Source organism: Nerophis lumbriciformis, linkage group LG07 (genome assembly GCF_033978685.3).
Source record: "Nerophis lumbriciformis linkage group LG07, RoL_Nlum_v2.1, whole genome shotgun sequence".
Lineage (NCBI taxonomy): Eukaryota > Metazoa > Chordata > Actinopteri > Syngnathiformes > Syngnathidae > Nerophis > Nerophis lumbriciformis.
Window position 1 is genome coordinate 3582501 of NC_084554.2, and position 25928 is coordinate 3608428.

The following is a 25928-nucleotide window of genomic DNA, read 5'->3' on the forward strand; positions in this document are numbered from 1 at the left end:
CAAGTTAATGCTGTGCAAGTGATGTTAGGAAAGTACACATCCTGGCTTTCTCCCTTGTCTTCCAGTGATAATGGTACTTAAGATACTACTGAGAAATGCAGTTTATTTGCCGTAATAGAGGTGAGCAGCTCAACACCGTATGGAGACATATAATTAGCTCGCTCGCCAAAGAAGATTGGCGTGTGCCTTGGCATTAAATCGGCAATGGCCGATCACATACTTCATGAAAATCGTCCGAAACCAATGAGCAAATACCAAGAAAAAAGTAAATGACTAAAATAAAAAAAATAAAAAAAGTAAATGACTAAATAAAATAAATAAATAAAATAAGTAAATGACTCAAATAAATACATAAGTAAATAAATAAAATAAGTAAATGTCTAAAATAAATAAATAGATAAACAAATAAATAAATAAAATAAGTAAATGACTAAATAAAGAATAAATACAAAAAGAAATACAAAAACATAAATATAGATACTGTACATATGTAAATGACTAATATACCAATAGTCTCCTTACCATGTTGAAGAAGACTCCAGCGGCGCTGCAGGTGATGTAGAGCGTCTCCGTGTCGTAAGGCTCAACCACCAGGTAGCAGATCTCACCCTGAAGTTGTCTCCACAGGGGGGCGCGGCATCCATTTGGAAATTCATAGTCTGGAAGTGGAAGAGAGAGAAAAAAACAAATACTAATTACAGAAAATATTTTTTTTTAAAAAGAAGATAATGTTAGTAATAACTTTGGTGAGCCAATAGAAGTTGCAACTTGTGCTCAATTAGCAGGTGGGACCATAATTAAAATTAGATGGGTTTTTTGCTTGCACGTAATCGAAAAATATCCAGAAATATCCTGACTGATGACTGACAAAGTCAACACAAATTTCACACACATTGATTGATTGATTGATTGATTGATTGAACATACCAATCCATTATTTATAAGTTCTAATGTGTTAAAATGTTCAGATATTGTGTTTTTAAAAGCAATGGAAATGATGTTTGGAGTAAAGAACAACAGCCTTCCAGCTTGTATTCTTAGGTTATTTCAATTAAGAGGAGAAAACTAGTCGAACCTCGGATTCAGGAGGAACAGTGTGGTTTTCGTCCTGGTCGTGGAACTGTGGACCAGTTCTATACTCTCGGCAGGGTCCTTGAGGGTGCATGGGAGTTTGCCCAACCAGTCTACATGTGCTTTGTGGACTTGGAGAAGGCATTCGACCGTGTACCCCGGGAAGTCCTGTGGGGAGTGCTCAGAGAGTATGGGGTAACGGACTGTCTTATTGTGGCAGTTCGCTCCCTGTATGATCAGTGCCAGAGCTTGGTCCGCATTGCCGGCAGTAAGTCGGACACGTTTCCAGTGAGGGTTGGACTCCGCCAAGGCTGCCCTTTGTCACCGATTCTGTTCATAACCTTTATGGACAGAATTTCTAGGCGCAGTCAAGGCGTTGAGGGGATCTGGTTTGGTGGCTGCAGGATTAGGTCACTGCTATTTGCAGATGATGTGGTCCTGATGGCTTCCTCCGGCCAAGATCTTCAGCTCTCACTGGATCGGTTCGCAGCCGAGTGTGAAGCGACTGGGATGGGAATCAGCACCTCCAAGTCCGAGTCCATGGTTCTCTCCTGGAAAAGGGTGGAGTGCCATCTCCGGGTTGGGGAGGAAATCTTGCCCCAAGTGGAGGAGTTCAAGTACCTCGGAGTCTTGTTCACGAGTGGGGGAAGAGTGGATCGTGAGATCGACAGGCGGATCGGTGCGGCGTCTTCAGTAATGCGGACGCTGTATCGATCCGTTGTGGTGAAGAAGGAGCTGAGCCGGAAGGCAAAGCTCTCGATTTACCGGTCGATCTACGTTCCCATCCTCACCTATGGTCATGAGCTTTGGGTCATGACCGAAAGGACAAGATCACGGGTACAAGCGGCCGAAATGAGTTTCCTCCGCCGAGTGGCGGGTCTCTCCCTTAGAGATAGGGTGAGAAGCTCTGTCATTCGGGGGGAGTTCAAAGTAAAGCCGCTGCTCCTCCACATCGAGAGGAGCCAGATGAGGTGGTTCGGGCATCTGGTCAGGATGCCACCCGAACGCCTCCCTAGGAAGGTGTTTCGGGCACGTCCGACCGGTAGGAGGCCACGGGGAAGACCCAGGACACGCTGGGAAGACTATCTCTCCCGGCTGGCCTGGGAACGCCTCGGGATCCCCCGGGAGGAGCTGGACGAAGTGGCTGGGGAGGGGGAAGTCTGGGCTTCCCTGCTTAAGCTGCTGCCCCCGCGACCCGACCTCGGATAAGCGGAAGAAGATGGATGGATGGATGGAGGAGAAAACTATAATTTACGGGGATATTGATTTTTGAAATTAGAAGGAATATAAAATATAAATGGATTTCAGTTTTAGGAGTTAAATGGTGGAACAAGGCTCAGTGATGAGTTGAAGACATGTAGTTCTTTGTTAAAGTTTAAGAAAACCTTGAAAAATGAGAAATCATTGAAAATGATAAAATATAGTAACAATTACTTCCATCTAGAGATGTCCGATAATGGCATTTTTGCCGATGTCCCGATATTGTCCAACTCTTAATTACCGATTCCGATATCAACCGATACCGATATATACAGTGGTGGAATTAACACATTATTATGCCTAATTTTGTTGTGATGCCATGCTGGATGCATTAAACAATGTAACAAGGTTTTCCAAAATACATCAACTCAAGTTATGGGAAAAAATGCCAACATGGCACTGCCATATCTATTATTGAAGTCACAAAGTGCATTATTTTTTTTTAACATGCCTCAAAACAGCAGCTTGGAATTTGGGAGCATGAGGAGGTTGAGGTAGCGGGGGGTGTATATTGTAGCGTCCCGGAAGACTTAGTGCTGCAAGGGGTTCTCATACCTGCCAACTTTTGAAATTAGAAAAACCTAGTAGCCAGGGTCCAAGGGCCAAAGGCCCCGGTAGGTCCAGGACAAAGTCCTGGTGGAGGGTTCAGGGCTTCGCCCCCCGACGCAAAATGATTATTAGCATTCAGACAGGTTAAAATGTTGCTAAAACCATCACTTTTCTATCAGTCACAGTGACTTTTCAAAACAAAAATATTACAGCAAAAATCATATGGGTTGATTGACATGTTTATTCTGTAAGATAACTTCAATTATTTTGACAGTTAATGCCAGTTATCCTGTCAACCTTTCACAAGACTTCAATTTGTTAATTGAAAGTATAAACAGTATAAACACTTTTTACAGTAAACAAATGGTAAAACAGTACTAAACAATTCCATTAAAAAAAAAATTGGTGTCATTATTAACATTCTGTCCAAGCTTGTATAATCTACTGCCTTGTTCAATTGTAAAAAATATTCTGTGCCTAAAATTCACATTTCTATCACAATTATCATACTGTAAACATGGTAAGCTAACTTCATTAAAATTAATAGTCCTGTCAATAGCATGGAATTACAATTCAAATGTAGTTTTTTTGGAAGCCTTTCAAAAGAATTCCAAATATGAAAAACTAATTTCAGCCATCAGACACTTGAAAAGTGGCACATCACATCTCTAATGTAATCATTTGAACTTTTCAACAGAAATAGCACTGCAAAAATATTAAGGACATACTTCTGTATTTTGGTAGTTATGCTGTCAACATTTAACAAGATTTCTTCAACTTGGACTTGAACGCATAAATAGTATAAACACTTTTAACAGTATAACAGTACTAAACAATTCCAATAGATAACATTGGTGTCATTACCTTTTTGTGGCTAAAATCCAAATGTATTCTATCAGATTGATCATACTGCAAAAATGATATGGTAACTTTATGATAAGTTTACTTGAAGTGGCATAAAACACTGAAAGTGATTGTTCCTATAACCCCTTTGTTTCAAATGTTTGTTCCACTTGTGGCAGTCGGGCACCAGCATACCGTCTTTGACAACTTGAAGTGGCATAAAACACTGAAAGTGATTGTTCCTATAACCCCTTTGTTTTAAATGTTTTATGCCACTTCAAGTTGTCAAAGACGTGCTGTGAAATACAGCCGACAGGATTGCGCACCAAACACGAAGCAAGGCCAAAGCGCATGCATGGTGCAGGAGAACAAAGGACTTCTTTCATTTAAGGTTTGTGATAAACCATCAAACTCATTCGTTAAAAGGACTCTATAGTAATATAAAGCGAGTTTTTCTGGACATTATCATGCAAGAAAAGTTTATTTTTGGGACCGCGATCACCGCGTAATGATTTTTAAAGGTTGCATTACAAACATTTAACTGTCCCATGTGATCAGCCAGTGCGATTGGAAGTCCATGCTCAATTATTGCCTCCGTAAATAAAACGTCGGCATTTATCACATCCAAAGAATCTGTTTGGGCGACGAAAAACGTTGAAAGTTTTCCACTTGTATCGCTAGCAACGGCATTAGACTTGTGTTTTTTTGTCCCAACGTGGTCTTTTACATCGCTAATTCCTCCGTGTCCGATCGAAAAATCTTGTCTGCACAAGGTGCAATTCGCGTAGTTTTCACCCTTTTTTTTTTTTAATTAATGAAAAACCGTATTTTTTATCACTGCAACCGTAACCCGGAATAGGTTGATGAAAACCGTACTAATTACGGGAAAACCGGAGTAGTTGGCAGGTATGGGTTCTGGATATTTGTGCTGTTGTGTTTATGTTGTGTTACGGTGCGGATGTTCTCCCGAAATGTGCTTGTCATTCTTGTTTGGTGAGGGTTCACAGTGTGGCGCATATTTGTAACAGTGTTTAGGGTTGATGTTCCGGTTGTTCGATAAGAAAAGAACCGAGTCCTCGGACTCGAATCCTTTTTTGAGAACTGGTACCCGTTATCAAGACCACTATAGTAAAAAAAGAAAAAGAGTTGGTTCTTTATTCGAATCCCTAGGAACGAATACCGTCCCGACCAGAAATGCCCCTTGAGACATCACAAGAAATGACGTCACGTAGCTCAGTCATTAGGCGCAGATAGGGAAAGCAGGAAAAACAATGGACCGGAAAAAGCGCTCCAAGGTGTAATAAAGTTAAAACAAAAGGTATAATCCAATGAATAAGTTTACTGAGAGATTTGAGCAGGGTACAAACACATGACCAACACTTTTACGACCAACCGGAAACATAGCAACCAGGCTAGCAACACACCTCCTTTACGGCAGCTGTCGCAACATTCTTAAAGGGGAACATTATCACCAGACCTATGTAAGCGTCAATATATACCTTGATGTTGCAGAAAAAAGACCATATATTTTTTTAACCGATTTCCGAACTCTAAATGGGTGAATTTTGGCGAATTAAACGCCTTTCTAATATTCGCTCTCGGAGCGATGACGTCAAAACGTGACGTCACATCGGGAAGCAATCCGCCATTTTCTTAAACACCGAGTCAAATCAGCTCTGTTATTTTCCGTTTTTTCGACTGTTTTCCGTACCTTGGAGACATCATACCTCGTCGGTGTGTTGTCGGAGGGTGTAACAACACGAACAGGGACGGATTCAAGTTGCACCAGTGGCCCAAAGATGCCAAAGTGGCAAGAAATTGGACGTTTGTTCCGCACACTTTACCGACGAAAGCTATGCTACGACAGAGATGGCAAGAATGTGTGGATATCCTGCGACACTCAAAGCAGATGCATTTCCAACCATAAAGTCAAAGAAATCTGCCGCCAGACCCCCATTGAATCTGCCGGAGTGTGTGAGCAATTCAGGGACAAAGGACCTCGCTAGCACGGCAAGCAATGGCGGCAGTTTGTTCCCGCAGACGAGCGAGCTAAACCCCCTATCGACCCTAGCTTCCCTGGCCTGCTGACATCAACTCCAAAACTGGACAGATCAGCTTTCAGGAAAAGAGCGCGGATGAGGGTATGTCTACAGAATATATTAATTGATGAAAATTGGGCTGTCTGCACTCTCAAAGTGCATGTTGTTGCCAAATGTATTTCATATGCTGTAAACCTAGTTCATAGTTGTTAGTTTCCTTTAATGCCAAACAAACACATACCAATCGTTGGTTAGAAGGCGATCGCCGAATTCGTCCTCGCTTTCTCCCGTGTCGCTGGCTGTCGTGTCGTTTTCGCTTGCATGCGGTTCAAACCGATATGGCTCAATAGCTTCAGTTTCTTCTTCAATTCGGTTTTCGCTACCTGCCTCCACACTACAACCATCCGTTTCAATACATGCGTAATCTGTTGAATCGCTTAAGCCGCTGAAATCCGAGTCTGAATCCGAGCTAATGTCGCTATAGCTTGCTGTTCTTTCCGCCATGTTTGTTTGTGTTGGCTTCACGATGTGACGTCACAGGAAAATGGACGGGTGTATATAACGATGGTTAAAATCAGGCACTTTGAAGCTTTTTTTAGGGATATTGCGTGATGGGTAAAATTTTGAAAAAAACTTCGAAAAATATAATAAGCCACTGGGAACTGATTTTTAATGGTTTTAACCATTCTGAAATTGTGATGATGTTCCCCTTTAAAGCAACCGCAGCACATGCATAATATATATACAACACATCTACTACCTTTTTTAACTTTTGTTTTTCTTTCCTTGTAAACAAAACAAAACCACACTGTATATGTGTTGTCTGTCTAATTATAAATAATGCAGACTTGGCGTGATGGCTGACTTCTTGACGTTTACTTTCACAGCGTGCTCATAACCTCATTCTTAGCCGCCGGGTGGCGACATGCAACAACACTTTTCGGGGCTACCGCGTATGCTCGTCACTCCTGTTGCATGCTGGGTAGTGTAGTTGTTATATTCCCTAGCCTAGCTCATAACATCACATCTTTCCCCCTATAAAGAAATAATGTAAACTCAATAAAGTGTATTTTTTTTAGCTTTAACTTTTCATTTTTTAGCACTGTAACCACATTTGCAAACAACTTTTCTCTTCATAGAATTTTCTTTCAATAGAGAAATAAAGTGCAAAAATGTCAACGCATCATAACAAACAGTTATGTTCCAATAGCAGTAGAAGTGCACTTTTTGGAGAGCTGTATTATTTTCAGTTTTGTGCCCAAGGGACTGATTTTATTTAACACTATATTATTATTTATTCACCCATAGTGATCACAGAGACAGGTTGTTTTTGTGTTACTGTATATATTTGTTTTTCTTAAAAATCCCACTTAATATACTTTGGGTAACAACAGTCAATACTTATTTATTTTATTTTTTTAGGGGTGGTAACAATCAATATTTATTTATTTATTAGATTTTATTTTTTTCTTATATAATAAAAGTGAGCTAGAGTTAAACCAAATATTGTGTGTTTTTTTCCATATACAACAACCTATCTGGACTCAATAAGAGAATCAATAAGGAATCGGTTCGATAAGAGGATTCGATAATAGGCTCGAACTCGATAATTTCTTATCAAACATCATCCCTAACAGTGTTAAAGTTGTTTCTACGGCCACCCTCATTGTGACCTGTATGGCTGTTGACCAAGTATGCTGGCATTCACTTGCGTGTGTGAAAAGCTGTAGATATTATGGGACTGGGCCGGCACGCAAAGGCAGTGCCTTTAAGGTTTATTGGCGCTCTGTACATCTCCCTACGTCCGTGTACACAGCCGCGTTTTAAAAAGTCATACATTTAACTTTTTGAAACCGATACCGACAATTTCCGATAGCACATTTTAAAGCATTTATCTCTACTTTCATCCCATTGTTTTTTTTTTTTAAGTTGATGTTCCAGGCAATCTAATTTTCAGTGAAGGTATAGAATAGGCAAATATAAGCTTTGGCTTCAGCCTATTCCTTTTTTTTTTCTTTTTGTGTGTGTATGTGTACGATTGTTAAATATGTCTAATCTGTACTGTTAAACTGATCACACAAAATGGTTGATTATATGACCGAAATACATTTATTTAATTTCATGCTCCTTTTTTTTAGCATTAGTTTCAATGTCGATCCTGAGCCAGTGAAATATGAATAGGATTCAAACCTGATGTGTATCGAACCAACTTCAACACCTTATTCTCCCCAGTACTGCAAACATTCTTTAAATACTCCACTTCTTTCTTCACAGGAGTGGGATTAAGATCCACCTTCCTGAAAAAAATGTAGAAGACAACAATAAAGTCATACATCTTGCTGTTTATATGTTTTGTTGTGTTTTCTTACTCATTTTTAGTGTCTTTTTAGATCAGGCGTGTCAAACTCGCCACATCAGTTAGGCTTGCCCTCAGAGGGCCGCTTTTAACAGTGTAAATATATCATACTTGCCAACCTTGAGACCTCCGATTTCGGGGGGGGCGTGGTCGGGGGTGGGGCGGGGGGCGTGGTTGGGGGCGTGGTTAAGATATATATATATAAGAAATACTTGACTTTCAGTGAATTCTAGCTATATATATATATATATATATATATATTTTATTACATATATATATATATATATATACATATATATATATATGTAATAAAAAAAATATATATATATAGCTAGAATTCACTGAAATATATGTATATATATATATATATATCTTAACCACGCCCCCCACCCCCTACCTCCCGAAATATATATATATATATATATATATATATATATATATATATATATATACAGTATATACATAAATAAATAAATAAATAAAAGAAATACTTGAATTTCAGTGTTCATTTATTTACACATATACACACACACATAACACTCATCTACTCATTGTTGAGTTAAGGGTTGAATTGTCCATCCTTGTTCTATTCTCTGTCACTATTTCAGAACGCACACATTATACAAATATACATTATAAAATCAATAAGAAAACGGGAGCTCTAATTTGGGAGTCTGAATTAGGATCAGAAGTTCCTACATAAACGTTGCGCACTCACGTCGCCTTTTTGTATTGATTACTGCAGCTGTGCGCTGGATTCATTCACAAATACAAACTACAACTCACAAACACTTTAGAGTTAGGCTCCACCATCAGAATGTGTACTTAAACTTATAAAGATCACATGGATATTATTCAGTGAGTTGATTCACCAAAACTAACCTGTTATACAGGAGGAAAAAGCACACAGGACGTTTCAATTGTTTACAGACTGGTCGCGCTCATCAGAATGACAAGACACTTCCGGTCTGCAGGTGATAGCATTCAATTGGGAAGAAACGCCCTACTGCCCCCTACTGACCAATGTGAATACTGATATATGTGTAATGACAGCTCCAAAAACGAATTCAAACCACAAAATAAAATAAATAAATCAACACAAAAATGTGACACATTATGGGTGGGTCACATATGCATGTACAGTAGATGGCAGTATTGTCCTGTTTAAGAGTGTCACAACATTGCTGTTTACGGCAGACAAACTGCTTTACTGTAGACGAAAACTTGACTGCTGTTGTTGTGTGTTGTTACCGCGCTGGGAGGACGTTAATGAAACTGCCTAACAATAAACCCACATAAGAAACCAAGAACTCGCCCTCGATCATTAGCTGTTTATATTGTGGGAAAGCGGACGTGTGAACAGGCTGTGAACACGTCACTCAGGTCCGCATGGAGCTGGAGGGGGCGTGGCCTCCAGCTCCGCCTGAATTTCGGGAGATTTCCGGGAGGAAATTTGTCCCGGGAGGTTTTCGGGAGAGGCGCTGAATTTCGGGAGTCTCCCGGAAAATCCGGGAGGGTTGGCAAGTATGAAATATATATACAGTATAAATATAAATGTGTATATATAAAACGTGTATAATTATGCATTTTTTTATGTACGCTGTACAAAACAAAATCTTTATATTGTACTGTATAAAACTGGCAGTTCAAGTCGCCACAATTTGACCGTGATATATTCAGGTTGTTTTTGTACAGCATATAAAATAAAAAAATACATGCAATTTAATAAAATGGAATGGAAAAACAGTACAGCTGTGATTTTTACGTAAAATTAATGCAAGTTTTTTTATACTGTCAAATCTACGGTTGTTGTGTTTTATAGTGTATTATTACTCTATATTGAAAGTGGATTTTACTGTAAAAAATGTTTACTGTCAAACAACGTTCCCCCTAAGGTGCGCGCCTGAGCAATTGCGCACTGCTCACGCATCCTCTGCATCTGAACTTTAAACAAAATAAACACATAACAGTTTATTCTGTATGATTTTGCAATGCAACTCTGTGAGTGACAGGTGACAACAAGAGTGGCCCCAATGAATAAAACAATCTTTGTCAACACAGTTCAATTATCGTCTGTCGAGAGATTTTACGGACATGAATTCCATCAATCACTTTATTGAGCAAAACTGTTTGTAACCAAACCAAAAACATGAGTAATTAAAGCTGCAAGCAGCGTTGTTCGGGCCCGTGTATTTGACAGGTGCTAGTCCTAAGTGTCCCAATACTTTTGTCAAGTTTTAGTCCCAAGTGTCCCAATACTTTTGGCAAGTTGTAGTCCTAAATGTCCCAATACTTTTGTCCAGTGTAGGTGTCCCAATACGTGTGTCCAGTGGTAGTCCTAAGTGTCCCAATACTTTTGTTCAGTTTTCGTCATAAGTGTCCCAATACTTTTGTCTACTTTTAGTCCGAATTGTCCCAATACTTTTGTTTAGTGTACCTATCTTGTCTGCATTGTGTGGGCACGTTGGTGCTTCCTGCTTTTAAGCAGCCTTCTTGAAAAAACAGCAGCATCAGCGCAGCGGCTCTTTGAAGGGTCATAAAATCAAAACCGGAGCCGGTATCAAAACTCTTTCACTAACTTTCAATTAGAAGGGTTCAATCTCTCTCCTGTGTTAGTTTGAAGCCGAAACGACAAACACGCTCAGAGGAGATAATGTTTGAAGAAAGGTGACAGGTTTTTACAAAAATGTTGTGTTGAAGGGGGAATAGCAAACTTCCTGTAGATTTTTGCTGGGGGTTGTCAATTTATGAAATGTAGGTCTAAGTGAGACCTACGGAGAGGTTTTTGTTTCATGTCTCTCCGACCTTCCCAGTGGGAGTTACAGGCAGTTTTGTCATTGTTTTCTTCCGAGGAGCAGTTTTTTTCTCCGTTTTATTCAAAAATTGCTCTAGAGCGCAATTTTGAGATTTGGGGTTAGGTTTTTTTATTAGATCGCAATTTTTGCCAGTCCTGATGTGTGCGTTCAGCTTGGTGAGTTTTGAAGCGTGTTAAGGGGGTCAAATTACAGCGCAAAGAGGCAAAAGTAACTGTTTTTAGTACTTTTTTGTCTTGAAGGGGGAATTGCCAACTTCCTGTTGATTTCTGCCCGATGATATACAATTATGAAAACTAGGTCTAAGTCAGACCTACATAGAGGTTTTTGTTTCATGTCTCTCCGATCTTCTTAGTGGGAGATATAGGCAGTCTAGTTTTATTTTTTCCTAGGGGGCGCTAGAGCGCAATTTTGAGTTTTGTGGTTCGTTTTCTTTATTAAAAGACAATTTTCGCAGGTCCTGATGGGTGGGTCAAATATGGTGAGTTTTGAAGCATGTTAAGTGGGTCAAATTCGTGCTCAAAGAGGCGGCGGAAGAATAAAGAATAATAATAAAGAATAAAACCTTACAAATTCAATAGGTCCTTATGTCCCATTGTATAAGGACTCCCTTTGGGAGTCCTTATACAATGGGCCATGCGGGCCCTAAAAAAAGCTTTTATCTACAAAAACTGGTAATTTTCTGCCAGACAAACCAGGCTTAAACCAATTTTGTCATCCGTCGTTTCAACAGAAGCCGCTCGCTCAGTCTCACTTGCACCAACACACGCACTCATGGCACTTAGCCAGTGTTGCGTTTATGGCCACACAAAAAGTCGGACAACCCCAACGCCACACAGAGTGTAAATGCCTGGTTGTAACACTCTGACTCCTCAATCAGATGTGTGCTTATTTTACTGCCATTTATTAAGAATATTAATCATGACATATTGTCACTAGATTTCATAAATGCTAATAAAAAGATGTATTTTACAGGCAGAAAGTTACAGGAACTAAATGTAATCTCTGAAAGGTGTAACATTTCTTTTAAAGGCAGGACCCGCAGCCAGACATACAATACTAGCATGAAAAACACGTTTTTTTGTCATTGTCATTGTAAGAGGGCAAAATCACTTACCGTATTTTCCGCACTATTAGCCGCACCTAAAAACCACAAATTTACTCAAAAGCTGACAGTGCGGCTTATAACCCGGTGCGCTTTATATATGGATTAATATTAAGATTCATTTTCATAAAGTTTCCGTCTCGCAACTACGGTAAACAGCCGCCATCTTTTTTCCCGGTAGAACAGGAAGCGCTTCTTCTTCTACGCAAGCAACCGCCAAGGTAAGCACCCGCCCCCATAGAACAGGAAGCGCTTCTTCTTCTACTGTAAGCAACCACCCGCCCCGGAAGAAGAAGAAGCGCGCGGATATTTCGTTTCATTTCCTTTGTGTGTTTACATCTGTAAAGACCAGACCACAAAATGGCTCCTACTAAGCGACACGCGTATAACGCAGAATTTAAAGAATTTAGAATTTAAGGCAATAAGTCATGCCGAAGAACACGGAAATAGAGCAGCAGCAAGAGAATATAACATAAATGAATCAATGGTGCGTAGGTGGAGGAAGCAAGAAGATGACCTGCGCCAGGTAAAGAAGACAAAACAGAGTTTCCGAGGGAACAAAGCAAGATGGCTACTGTTGGAGGACAAACTCGAACAGTGGGTTGTTGAGCAGAGAGCAGCAAGCAGAAGTGTCAGCACCATCACTATTCGAATGAAGGCAACAGCGCTAGCAAGCGAACTTCACCTGGATGATTTTAAAGGTGGTGCTTCTTGGTGTTTCCGGTTCATGAAAAGACGCAATCTCTCCATCCGCACACGGACCACTATTTCACAGCAACTGCCTAAAGACTTTCAAGAAAAGCTGGCTACTTTCCGTGCATATTGTAAAAACAAGATAGCTGAAAAAAAGATCCGGCCAGAGAACATTATCAACATGGACGAGGTTCCACTGACTTTTGATATTCCTGTGAACCGCACTGTGGATACAACGGGAGCACGTACGGTGAATATTCGCACCACAGGGAATGAGAAGTCGTCCTTCACTGTGGTTCTAGCTTGCCATGCTAATGGCCAGAAACTTCCACCCATGGTGATATTCAAAAGGAAGACCTTGCCAAAAGAGACCTTTCCAACCGGCGTCATCATAAAAGCTAACTCGAAGGGATGAATGAATGAAGAAAAGATGAGCGAGTGGTTAAGGGAAGTTTACGCGAAGAGGCCGGGTGGCTTTTTCCACGCAGCTCCGTCCATGTTGATATACGACTCCATGCGCGCCCACATCACAGATGGTGTCAAAAAACAAGTGAAGCACACAAATACAACACTCGCCGTCATTCCGGGTGGATCAACCAAAGAACTCCAACCGCTGGATATTGGTGTCAACAGGGCATTCAAATCACGACTGCGAACGGCGTGGGAACAATGGATGACCGAAGGCGAACACACCTTCACTAAGACAGGCAGACAGCGCCGGACGACATACGCCAACATCTGCCAGTGGATCGTAAATGCCTGGGCAGATATTTCGGTCACAACTGTGGTCCGAGCTTTCCGGAAGGCAGGATTCACAGAACTGCTGGACAACAGCGACACTGACTCCGATGACTTCGACGAGACGGAGCCGGCCATTTTGGATCCCACATTCGCCCAACTTTTCAATTCGGACACCGAAAAAGAAGAATTCGAAGGATTTATGAATGAAGAATAACTTCAGAAAGTGAGTGTTATGTTTATTTTGTGTGTTGTGACATTAACGTTCGAGCAACATTATGTTGCTATTGCTCTGCACTATTTTGAATTTTACTATGTTTGTGATTGCACATTTGCGTACATTTTGGGACAGAGTTGTTAGAACGCTGGTTTTTAATATATTATTAAAGTTTGACTGACCTATCTGACTGTTTTTTTGACATTCCTTTTGCGCAGTTAGATGCGGCTTAAAACACGGGGCGGCTTATAGGTGGACAAAGTTTTGAAATATGCCGTTCATTGAAGGCGCGGCTTATAACCCAGGGCGCCTTATGGTGCGGAAAATACGGTAAGTTATTTTAATAAGACATTTAAATTGTTATGATGTCAGGTTTGGGACAGGTGTGCTGCTGGTGTGGCCACAGTGTGCACGTGTGATGTTGCTCACATGTGCTCCACTGAATGCTCAGGGAGTTTGTGCGTTTGCTCACACACATGAACAATTAGAGGGAACATTGCTGCCAAAGTTTGTTGGATTACTTGCTTTAAAATCATAAGTCAAGTAGATATTTAAGTTTATCTTTGTTTTGAAATGTATGATGATATAATATTTAGTTTTATTATTAGAGATGATTAAAGTGTACATACCGTATTTTTCGGAGTATAAGTCGCACCGGCCGAAAATGCATAATAAAGAAGGGAAAAAACATATATAAGTCGCACTGGAGTATAAGTTGCATTTTTTGGGGAAATGTAAGTGATAAAAGCCAACAGCAAGAATAGACATTTGAAAGGCAATTGAAAATAAATCAAAAATAGTGAACAGCAGGCTGAATAAGTGTACGTTATATGAGGCATAAATAACCAACTGAGAACGTGCCTGATATGTTAACGTAACATACAAACCCCGTTTCCATATGAGTTGGGAAATTGTGTTGGATGTAAATATAAACGGAATACAATGATTTGCAAATCCTTTTCAACCCATATTCAGTTGAATATGCTACAAAGACAACATATTTGATGTTCAAACTGATAAACATTTTTTTTTTTTGCAAATAATCATTAACTTTAGAATTTGATGGCAGCAACACGTGACAAAGAAGTTGGGAAAGGTGGCAATAAATACTGATAAAGTTGAGGAATGCTCATCAAACACTTATTTGGAACATCCCACAGGTGTGCAGGCTAATTGGGAACAGGTGGGTGCCATGATTGGGTATAAAAGTAGATTCCATGAAATGCTCAGTCATTCACAAACAAGGATGGGGCGAGGGTCACCACTTTGTCAACAAATGCGTGAGCAAATTGTTGAACAGTTTAAGAAAAACCTTTCTCAACCAGCTCTTGCAAGGAATTTAGGGATTTCACCATCTACGCTCCGTAATATCATCAAAGGGTTCAGAGAATCTGGAGAAATCACTGCACGTAAGCAGCTAAGCCCGTGACCTTCGATCGCTCAGGCTGTACTGCATCAACAAGCGACATCAATGTGTAAAGGATATCACCACATGGGCTCACGAACACTTCAGAAACCCACTGTCAGTAACTACAGTTGGTCGCTACATCTGTAAGTGCAAGTTAAAACTCTCCTATGCAAGGCGAAAACCGTATATCAACAACACCCAGAAATGCCGTCGGCTTCGCTGGGCCTGAGCTCATCTAAAATGGACTGATACAAAGTGGAAAAGTGTTCTGTGGTCTGACGAGTCCACATTTCAAATTGTTTTTGGAAACTGGACGTCGTGTCCTCCGGACCAAAGAGGAAAATAACCATCCGGATTGTTACAGGCGCAAAGTTGAAAAGCCAGCATGTGTGATGGTATGGGGGTGTATTAGTGCCCAAGGCATGGGTAACTTACACATCTGTGAAGGCACCATTAATGCTGAAAGGTACATACAGGTTTTGGAGCAACATATGTTGCCATCCAAGCAACGTTACCATGGACGCCCCTGCTTATTTCAGCAAGACAATGCCAAGCCACGTGTTACATCAACGTGGCTTCATAGTGAATGACTGCGGGTACTAGACTGGCCTGCCTGTAGTCCAGGTCTGTCTCCCATTGAAAATGTGTGGCGCATTATGAAGCCTAAAATAGCACAACGGAGACCCCCGGACTGTTGAACAACTTAAGCTGTACATCAAGCAAGAATGGGAAAGAATTCCACCTGAGAAGCTTCAAAAAAGTGTCTCCTCAGTTCCCAAACCTTTACTGAGTGTTGTTAAAAGAAAAGGTGATGTAACACAGTGGTGAACATGCCCTTTCCCAACTACTTCGGCAGGTGTTGCAGCCATGAAATTCTAAGTCAATTATTATTTGCAAAAAAAAAAATAAAGTTTATGAGTTTGAACATCAAATATCTTGTCTTTGTAGTGCATTCAATTGAATATGGGTCGAAAAGGATTTGCAAATCATTGTATTCCGTTTATATTTACATCTAACACAATTTCCCAACTCATATGGAAACGGGGTTTGTATTATGGTAAGAGTCATTCAAATAACTATAACATATAGAACATGCTATACGTTTACCAAACAATCTGTCACTCCTAATCGCTAAATCCCATGAAATCTTATACGTCTAGTCTCTTACGTGAATGAGATCAATAATATTATTTGATATTGTACGCTAATGTGTTCATCATTTCACACATAAGTCGCTCCTGAGTAGGGCTGCAACTAACGATTAATTTGATAATCGATTACCGTATTTTCCGCACTATAAGGCGCACCTAAAAACCACAAATTTTCTCAAAAGCTGACAGTGCGCCTTACAACCCGGTGCGCTTTATATATGGATAAATATTAAGATTCATTTTCATAAAGTTTCGGTCTCGCAACTTCGGTAAACAGCCGCCATCTTTTTTCCCGGTAGAACAGGAAGTGCTTCTTCTTCTACGCAAGCAACCGCCAAGGTAAGCACCCGCCCCCATAGAACAGGAAGCGCTTCTTCTTCTACTGTAAGCAACCACCCGCCCGCGTAGAAGAAGAAAAAGCGCACGGATATCACCGTACGTTTCATTTCCTTTGTGTGTTTACATCTGTAAAGACCACAAAATGGCTCCTACTAAGCGACAGGTATCCGGTTCATGAAAAGACGCAATCTCTCCATCCGCACACGGATTACTATTTCACAGCAACTGATATTCCTGTGAACCGCACTGTGGATACAACGGGAGCACGTACGGTGAATATTCGCACCACAGGGAATGAGAAGTCATCCTTCACTGTGGTTCTAGCTTGCCATGCTAATGGCCAGAAACTTCCACCCATGGTGATATTCAAAAGGAAGACCTTGCCAAAAGAGACCTTTCCAGCCGGCGTCATCATAAAAGCTAACTCGAAGGGATGGATGAAGAAAAGATGAGCGAGTGGTTAAGGTAAGTTTAAGTTTACGCGAAGAGGCCGGGGGGCTTTTTTCACGCAGCTCCGTCCATGTTGATATACGACTCCATGCGCGCCCACATCACACTGGTTTTAATATATTATTAAAGTTTGACTGACCTATCTGACTGTTTTTTTGACATTCCTTTAGCGCAGTTAGATGCGGCTTACAACACGGGGCGGCTTATAGGTGGACAAAGTTTTGAAATATGCCGTTCATTGAAGGCGCGGCTTATAACCCAGGGCGCCTTATGGTGCGGAAAATACGGTAATCTGTCGATTATTACTTCGATTAATCGATTAGTAATCGGATAAAAGAGACAAACTACATTTCTATCATTTCCAGTATTTTATTGGGGGGAAAAAACAGCATACTGGCACCATACTTATTTTGATTATTGTTTCTCAGCTGTTTGTACATGTTACAGTCTATAAATAAAGGTTTATTAAATTTTTTTTTTAAGAAATTAAAATAAAAACAAAAAATAAATAAAAAAATTGCCTGCGCGCATGCGCATAGCATAGATCCAACGAATCGATGACTAAATTAATCGCCAACATTTTTATAATCGATTTTAATCGATTAGTTGTTGCAGCCCTACTCCTGAGTATAAGTCGCACCCCCGGCCAAACTGAAAAAAACTGCGACTTATAGTCAGAAAAATACGGTATATGTAATTTTACGCAGTACATTTATTTGTGTAAGACCTTTATTAAGATTATGTGCATTATATGCACATATTATTTCCACGCATTCGCAAATTGATGTGGCGGGCCCGATCTGGCCCCCGGGCCTTGAGTGTGACACCTGTGTTTTAGATGGTTAGACTGAATATGAGGCAAACAAGAAGACTCACTCTGATATCTCCTTCATAAACTTGCGGAGGATGTGCTTGTCCGCACTTTGGAGAAGGCGGACCAGCTTCATTTTGCCCTCTGACTCGCTGCTCTGTTGTTGCTCTTTATCTTTGTCGGTCTTTCCAATCTTCTGGATGTTGGCCAGGCTGGGACCGAGAATCTTCACCAGAGGATTTCTGTTGTCTGAGCAGGGAGAGAGAATGAGCCACATGTTTGGATTGTGGAACAATCTTCACCAAGAACTTAAAGGTGTTAAAAAAGTAAGTTGGGGGGGCTGGGTATGGCACAAAATATGTATAAAAAAATGTAACTAGTGCAGCACTCAGTCAGACTCAATAATAAATAATTTTTAAATAACCTGAATCCAGACGATCGTCTGAATGGCCTCCAAAATGTAATAAAATTTATCATTCAGGGGATTAAAAGATGGGTGATCCACGCCAGGAGAAGGTGGAGTAAGAAATGCAGAAGCATGAATAATGGAGGGAGTGTCAGAAGTTAGACTGGTTGTGGTGTCATTGTTAGCCTGGTTGTGGAGTCAGAAGTTAGCCTGGTAGTGGAGTCATTGTTAGCCTGGTTGTGGTGTCAGAAGTTAGCCTGGTCGTGGAGTCAGAAGTTAGCCTGGTCGTGGAGTCAGAAGTTAGCCTGGTTGTGGTGTCAGAAGTTAGCCTGGTAGTGGAGTCATTGTTAGCCTGGTTGTGGAGTCAGAAGTTAGCCTGGTAGTGGTGTCATTGTTAGCCTGGTTGTGGAGTCAGAAGTTAGCCTGGTTGTGGAGTCAGAAGTTAGCCTGGTTGTGGAGTCAGAAGTTAGCCTGGTTGTGGAGTCAGACGTTAGCCTGGTTGTGGAGTCAGAAGTTAGCCTGGTCGTGGAGTCAGAAGTTAGCCTGGTCATGGAGTCAGAAGTTAGCCTGGTTGTGGAGTCAGAAGTTAGCCTGGTCGTGGAGTCAGAAGTTAGCCTGGTCGTGGAGTCAGAAGTTAGCCTGGTTGTGGTGTCAGAAGTTAGCCTGGTCGTGGAGTCAGAAGTTAGCCTGGTTGTATTGTATTACAAGAAGTGAATAGAAGGAAAACAATGTTGTTGTATTATGAGAAAAATAACAAAATGTTGTGATTTTTTTCCCCCAGTATAAAGTTACGACTATAAAGACATTATTATGCTAATACCACACCACCTTATCCGCGCTCACCCTTTAGAGCACAACTGTAACCTCCTGGCACTCAACATGTGATATATTTTTCTCCTGCTGCTTATTTCGATAGGTGCCATTCACACATCCATCCATCCATCTCTCTGTACATACAAAATGAGGAGTTCTACTTGAAGAAATGTTCTATTGCTTCAATCACATTATCTCAGGATTCTCAGAACATTACTGTCATATTGAGTAAACTAACAGAGGGAACCCTCTTGTCAGTCATCTCCGTGGTTTGTCTCTGTTGGGTGGATGTGGGCCCGTCCATCCATCCATCCATCCATCCATTTACTACCGCTTGTCTCTTTCAATAGCATAGAAATGATCGGAATCACCCGCAAAATCTAACCAATAACTTTTTGAGCTGTGTTGCTAATTAACAAACAGAAACCATTTGTTGGGTTCAAATGTAAACATATTTAGGGGAAAATACCAATAAAAAACAATAGGAATTAAAGCTGCAAGCAGCATTGGTCGGGCCCGCGTATTTGGCAGGTGCTAGTCCTAAGTGTCCCAATACTATTGTCCAGTTGTAGTCCTAAGTGTCCCAATACTTTTGTCCAGTGTAAGTGTCCCAATACTTTTGTCCAGTTGCCCAATGCTTTTGTTCAGTGGTAGTAGTAAGTGTCCCAATACTTTTGTCCAGTGGTAGTCCTAAGTGTCCCAATACTTTTGTCCAGTGTAAGTGTCCCAATACTTTTGTCCAGTGGTAGTCCTAAGTGTCCCAATACTTTTGTCCAGTGGTAGTCCTAAGTGTCCCAATACTTTTGTCCAGTGTAAGTGTCCCAATACTTTTGTCCAGTGGTAGTCCTAAGTGTCCCAATACTTTTGTCCAGTGTAAGTGTCCCAATACTTTTGTCCAGTGTAAGTGTCCCAATACATTTGTCCAGTTGCCCAATGCTTTTGTTCAGTGGTAGTAGTAAGTGTCCCAATACTTTTGTCCAGTGGTAGTCCTAAGTGTCCCAATACTTTTGTCTACTTTTAGTAGCAGCATCATCAGCGCAGCAGCATCAGCGCAGCGGTTCTTTGAAGGGTCATAAAATCCAAACCGGAGCAGTTATTAAAACTCTTTCAATAACTTTTAATCAGAAGGGTTCAATCACTCTCCTGGGTTAGTTTGAAGCCGAAACGACAAACACGCTCAGAGGAGATAATGTTTGAAGAAAGGTGACCGGTTTTTACAAAAAAATTGTTTTGAAGGGGGAATAGCAAACTTCCTGTTGATTTTTGCTGTAGGTCTAAGTTAGACCTACATAGAGGTTTTTGTTTCATGTCTCTCCGACCTTCCCAGTGGGAGTTACAGGCAGTTTTGTCATTTTTGTCTTCCGAGGAGCAGTTTTTTCTGCGTTTTATTCAAAAATTGCGCTAGAGCGCAATTTTGAGATTTGGGGTTAGGTTTTTTTATTAGATCGCAATTTTTGCCAGTCCTGATGTGTGGGTTCAGTTCGGTGAGTTTTGAAGCATGTTAAGGGGGTCAAATTACAGCTCAAAGAGGCAAAAGTGACTGTTTTTAGTACTTTTTTGTCTTGAAGGGGGAATTGCCAACTTCCTGTTGATTTCTGCCCAAAGATGTACAATTATGAAATCTAGGTCTAAGTCAGACCTACATAGAGGATTTTGTTTCATGTCTTTCCGACCTTCCTAGTGGGAGTTACAGGCAGTCTAATTTTTTTTTTTTCCTAGGGGGCGCCACAGCGCAATTTTGAGTTTTGGGGTTCGGTTTTTTTATTAAAAGACAATTTTTGCAGGTCCTGATGTGTGGGTCAAATATGGTGATTTTTGAAGCATGTTAAGTGGGTCAAATTAGTGCTCAAAGAGGCGGCCGGTATAATAATAATAACACCTTACAAATTCAATAGGTCCTTATGTCCCATTGTATAAGGACTCCCTTTGGGAGTCCTTATACAATGGGCCATGCGGGCCCTAATAATAATAAAACCTTACAAATTCAATAGGTCCTTATGTCCCATTGCATAAGGACTCCCTTTGGGAGTCCTTATACAATGGGCCATGCGGGCCCTAATAATGTATTGTATGTTTTGTATTGGTCCATTCAACCCCTGCATGCACTTACCTTCAACACATGCCTGAACTTCCAGCAGTTTCTTCTCATTTGCCAGACCGAGCAGTTTGGAGAGTTGGCGGAAGTTGCGGACACAAACAGTCGGGGGAGAGAAGAGCAGGAGTGGACGTCCCTCCTCGTCTTTTTCTTGCGACTCTACTACGTCCTCCTCTCTGAGGACACGCAGACGGCACATTTTAGGAACATATTTTATGACAGGATACATTTTCCTCAGCATCATTCGTGCTAAGCAACTACTTTTGAGGGTAAATACAAAAAGGCTACAGCATATCTCGGGAAAACTCTGCTAAATTAAAGTATATTGTGTGTATGTTAACATGAGTTAACTTCTTCTTACACTTGTAGGACCATTAGGAATGTTTTAAAAACCTATATTCTTCCACCAGGAATGTTTTGTTTTCATGACCTTCGGCTTGTTGTGCCAGAGTTTGGATACCCCTGATCTACTTGTTGATTTCCTGGTAACTGCATTCTGCTGTAATGTGGTTCCATTTACATTTTTCAGTTTAATGTGCACTTATTTCTTGTTGTTTCAAGTGAGGTTAGCTTAGCTATTAGTGTAACTTGCCTGCTGACATTTTCATCATTATTATTATATATCATGGTCAATATTGACATGTTCATCATCATTATTATTGTCATGGTCAATATTGACATTTTCATCATTATTATTGTTGTCATGGTCAATATTGACATTTTCATCATTATTATTGTTATCATAGGCAATATTGATATTTTCATCATTATTATTGTTATCATGGTCAATAGACATGTTCATCATTATTATTGTTATCATAGGCAATATTGACATTTTCATCATTATTATTGTTATGTTCAATATTGAAATTTTCATCATTATTGTTGTCATGGTCAATATTGACATTCATAATAACAATGAGGAAAATGTCAATTTTCATCATTATTGGTGTCATGGTCAACATTGACATTGATGATAATATTGATGAAAGTTTCAATATTGCCTATGATAACAATAATAATGATGAACATGTCAATATTGAACAAAATGTCAATATATAATAGTGACATTTGCATCACTATTATTATCATGGTCAATATTGACATTTTCATCATTATTATTATTATCATGGTCAATATTGACATTTTCATCATTATTATTATTATCATGGTCAATTTTGACATTTTCATAATTATTATTGGTATCATGGTCAATATTGACATTTTCATCATTATTATTGTTATCATGTTCAATATTGACATGTTCATCATTATTATTGTTATCATAGGCAATATTGACATTTTTATCATTATTATTGTTATGTTCAATATTGACATTTTCATCATTATTGTTGTCATGGTCAATATTGACATTCATAATAACAATAATGAGGAAAATGTCAATTTTCATCATTATTGGTGTCATGGTCAATATTGACATTGATGATAATATTGATGAAAATTTCAATATTGCCTATGATAACAATAATGATGAACATGTCAATATTGAACAAAATGTCAATATATAATAGTGATATTTGCATCATTATTGTTATGGTCAATATTGACATTTTCATCATTATTATTGGCATCATGGTCCATATTGACATTTTCATCATTATTATTGTTATCATGGTGAATATTGACATTTTCATCATTATTATTGTTATCATAGGCAATATTGATATTTTCATCATTATTATTGTTATCATGTTCAATATTGACATGTTCATCATTATTATTGTTATCATGTTCAATATTGACATTTTCATCATTATTATTGTTATCATAGGCAATATTGACATTTTCATCATTATTATTGTTATGTTCAATATTGAAATTTTCATCATTATTGTTGTCATGGTCAATATTGACATTTTCATCATTATTATTGTTATGTTCAATATTGAAATTTTCATCATTATTGGTGTCATGGTCAACATTGACATTCATGATAATATTGATGAAAATGTCAATATTGCCTATGATAACAATAATAATGATGAACATGTCAATATTGAACAAAATGTCAATATATAATAGTGACATTTGAATCATTATTATTGTTATGGTCAATATTGACATGTTCATCATTATTATTGTTATCATGGTCAATATTGACATGTTCATCATTATTATTGTTATCATGGTCAATATTGACATGTTCATCATTATTATTGTTATCATGGTCAATATTGACATGTTCATCATTATTATTGGTATCATGGTCAATATTGACATGTTCATCATTATTATAGTTATCAAGGTCAAAATTGACATGTTCATCCTTATTGTTATCATGGTCAATTATTGACATTTTCATCATTATTATTGTTATCAGGGTCAATTATTGACATGTTCATCGTTATTATTGTTATCATGGTCAATATTGAAATTTTCATCATTATTATTGTTATCATGGTCAATATTGACATTTACATCATTATTATTGTTATCATGGGCAATATTGACATTTTCATCATTATTATTGTTATCATGGTCAATATTGACATTTACATCATTATTGTTATCATGGTCAATATTGACATGTTCATCCTTATTATTGTTATCATGCTCAATTATTGACATGTTCATCATTATTATTGTTGTCATGGTCAATATTTACATTTTCATCATTATTATTGGTATCATGGTCCATATTGACATTTTCATCATTATTATTGTTATCAGGGTCAATTATTGACATGTTCATCGTTATTATTGTTATCATGGTCCATATTGACATTTTCATCATTATTATTGTTATCATGGTCAATATTGACATTTTCATCATTATTATTGTTATCATGGTCAATATTGACATTTACATCATTATTGTTATCAAGGTCAATATTGACATGTTCATCCGTATTATTGTTATCATGGTCAATTATTGACATTTTCATCATTATTATTGTTGTCATGGTCCATATTTACATTTTCATCATTATTATTGGTATCATGTTCAATATTGACAGGTTCATTATTATTATCATTAATGTCAATATGGACCATGACACTTTAATAATGATGAAAATGTCAATATTGACCATGATAACAACAATAATAATGAAAATGTCAATATTGACCATGATAACAATAATAATGATGAAAATGTAAATATTATATATTGACATAATATATAATAGTGTAATATACATATTATAATATTGACATGTTCATCATTATTATTGTTATCATGGTCAATTATAGACATTTTCATCATTATTATTGTTATGTTCAATATTGACATGTTCGTCATTATTATTGTTATCATGTTCAATATTGACATGTTCATCATTATTATTGTTATGTTCAATATTGACATTTTCATCATTATTATTGTTATGTTCAATATTGACATTTTCATCATTATTATTGTTATCATGTTCAGTATTGACATGTTCATCATTATTATTGTTATGTTCAATATTGACATGTTCATCATTATTATTGTTATCATGTTCAGTATTGACATGTTCATCATTATTATTGTTATGTTCAATATTGACATGTTCATCATTATTATTGTTGTTGTCAGTCAATATTGACATGTTCATCATTATTGTTATCATGGTCAATATTGACATTCATGATAATAATGATGAAAATGTCAATATTGCCTATGACAACAATAATAATGCTGAAAATGTCAATATTGAAATCCATCCATCCATCCATTTTCTACCGCTTATTCCCTTTTGTTCATCATTATTGTTATCATGAATGTCAATATGGACCATGACAACAATAATAATGATGAAAATGTGAATATTGACCATGATAACAATCTACGCTACTACTTTTGAAGGTAAATACAAAAGGACTACAGTGACAAGCATATCCTTCAGGCTGGTCAAACCCACCTGATTTCATAGTCTGGTGTGAAGTCAGAGGCGGCTAAAGTGCTGCTCCACTGGAGCGGCTCCTCGAACAAGAGCTCTGCCTCCTGCGGGTTCCTGGAGCTGAAGTTCTCCGCAAAGCGAAGGATCTCGTTCAGCAGGCTCTGGTTCATCGGCGTGGACTCCAGCTTGCCGTGATCAGAGTCAGTGGAGGTCCACTGGGCGGCCCTGGACAGTGATGTCCCCATTGTGCTGGACTTGTCTCTGGCTCACCAACACAGGACACGGAACTGCAATACAAAACCATATTTGATCCCAGAGTAGAGACTGGATCCTGTTTGAGTGACATTTTTACCTCACACATATTTAATAGTCCTGGTCTAATAAAATCACTTAATAAAAATAACATAAACAGATAGTAAATAAATAGAAAAAAAAAACTATAGACATATAGGGAGTAATCTTTTTTCACTAATTCGAGAAAATACATTATTTTTTTTATTTTTTTTTAATAATAATATTATTACTTTGGTTTGTTTTGTTTTTGTTTTTTGCAGTTTTTTTTTTGGGGGGGGGGGGGGGGTTGCATCGTTGGGATATAAACAAAAAAAATATTTTGACATTTATGGCAAATATGATGCAATGGATAGGAATGTCTGATGCTGGATGTCAATAAAAATGTAATTAAAAAAATAAATAAAAAAAAATCACTACATCAATTAATCAAACGATGAATGAAAAAGTATTTGGTGTCACACGAGTGAGAAAAATTAGCCCTTTAGCACGGACAAAGGGCAACAACAAAAAAACCCACTTCATTTAGTTTTTCCAACTAAACTGCAATTTAACATTTAATAACATTTGCTTTTGCTGGGATAGGCTCCAACCATCCCAGGGACAAGCGGTAGGAAATGGATGGATGGATGGAT

The 25928-nt window shown here is 38.7% G+C and overlaps 1 protein-coding gene across 1 annotated transcript in view; it reads right to left on the reverse strand.

Annotated features, from left to right (window-relative positions):
• odad2 (outer dynein arm docking complex subunit 2) overlaps positions 1 to 25928 on the reverse strand; it is a 250447-nt gene that overhangs the window by 218762 nt on the left and 5757 nt on the right. Inside the window, exons 2-6 of the mRNA XM_061965922.2 lie at positions 25024 to 25289; positions 21173 to 21333; positions 17909 to 18092; positions 7953 to 8059; positions 523 to 659 (exon numbers count right to left, since the gene is read on the reverse strand). Of these exons, the coding sequence (XP_061821906.1) occupies positions 523 to 659; positions 7953 to 8059; positions 17909 to 18092; positions 21173 to 21333; positions 25024 to 25247 (813 nt within the window). The 5' untranslated portion in view covers positions 25248 to 25289. The remainder of the gene's footprint in view (positions 1 to 522; positions 660 to 7952; positions 8060 to 17908; positions 18093 to 21172; positions 21334 to 25023; positions 25290 to 25928) is intronic.